The sequence below is a fragment of the Cornus florida genome, unplaced genomic scaffold (genome assembly GCF_030987335.1).
Source record: "Cornus florida cultivar Cherokee Brave unplaced genomic scaffold, ASM3098733v1 CherokeeBrave_3.0.0_Hap2_Chr01, whole genome shotgun sequence".
NCBI lineage: Eukaryota > Viridiplantae > Streptophyta > Magnoliopsida > Cornales > Cornaceae > Cornus > Cornus florida.
Genome location: NW_026775571.1, coordinates 56,171,987 through 56,173,216, shown reverse-complemented (window position 1 = coordinate 56,173,216; position 1,230 = coordinate 56,171,987). Strand labels below are relative to the sequence as shown.

At 42.9% G+C, this 1,230-nt stretch overlaps 1 protein-coding gene across 1 annotated transcript; it reads right to left on the bottom strand.

The window, feature by feature from the left end:
• On the bottom strand, positions 1 to 1,230 carry LOC132272676 (F-box protein CPR1-like). Its single transcript, XM_059773778.1, has one exon. The coding sequence runs from the start codon at positions 1,228 to 1,230 to the stop codon at positions 1 to 3; it is 1,230 nt and encodes a 409-aa protein (XP_059629761.1).

Below are 1,230 nucleotides of genomic sequence, written 5' to 3'. Positions count from 1 at the left end.
TTAAGATTCCAAATGTTTTGGCATAAAAGAGTGAGCTGAGTTTGCTCTTCTTTTCAGGGATTTCCTAGCTCCATTCCCTTCTCCGTCCAAAATAGGTGAATCTGTACAGGTCCCGGTATTACCAAATTTTGTTCCAAATAAAACCAGGCTCTCAGTATAAGCATCTGCATAAAATGTAGTTCCACTAATACTAAGATACATTTTTCGTTCGGTATTGGAATATAAACTCAACAGAACTTCGCCTTTTCGTTCAGTACTGGAATAGAACCTCAACACAACTTCGCCTTTCTTTGTGAAGCCGACTACACTACGGAGTCCAACGCTAGCATGAATATTGAAAAGTTGTGTCCAAGAATCTGATATGCCATACTCCTTCATCACCCATATGCACCAAGTATCATTGCGCCAATGACAATCAATCAGAGAGAGTGATTCTTGAAACTTAGCAACAAGAACACTCAACCCTGAGTGGTTACTACCAGAAATGCTACCAGGCAACATGATCTCGCCAAATATCTCATCAACCATGTGGAATGACACGATCAAACGGAAGAAATTTTCTCCTCTCTTACCATAAGAGATCCAATGTGCGGCTCCGTTCAGATAAACCGGTAGAGCCCACTGGTTGATAATATGTGGAGGACCCAAATGGCTGATGTTCCGCCATGTGCCTGTGCTCAGACTGAAAATATCAATCTCTGCCGGAGGTTGAAAATTATTGGTTTTGTGGAGATACACAATCCTGATAACCTTGTAGTCATCAGTCTGGGCATTGTAGCCGATCCCAATGGTATGCACAAAAGCTCCGTGTGATTGAAAATTGACCCGTAATGGTGGAAGGGCAATTGTCTTCCTAATCGATGGATTCCATAGATAAAGCACATAATCATGGGAAAGGCACACGAGCCCATTGCAGCTACCCATTATCCTCAAATAGTGGTTGTTGTCTGTCTTCAGTGGAAGCTCAAGCTTTGCATAATCACACAACACTTCGTTTTCGCAACGAAGTAGTGAGTAATTCACTTGATTGGCATCATCACCATAGACGCTTCGAATTAAAACAAGGTCGTTGCTGTTGTTGCTGCTCACATTGAGGTGTGTGGTGATGAAACTAGGGTTTGTGACCAAAGAGTACCATGACTTGCAGACACAAGCGCACCGGATGAGGGTTTTGATAGGTAGTCTAGTGAGGACGTCGATCAAGACATCGTGAGGTAGGGAACCTGACAT

Excerpts from the sequence above, each read along its gene's own strand:
- LOC132272676 (XM_059773778.1), bottom strand. The coding sequence starts at position 1,230 with ATGTCAGGTTCCCTACCTCACGATGTCTTGATCGACGTCCTCACTAGA.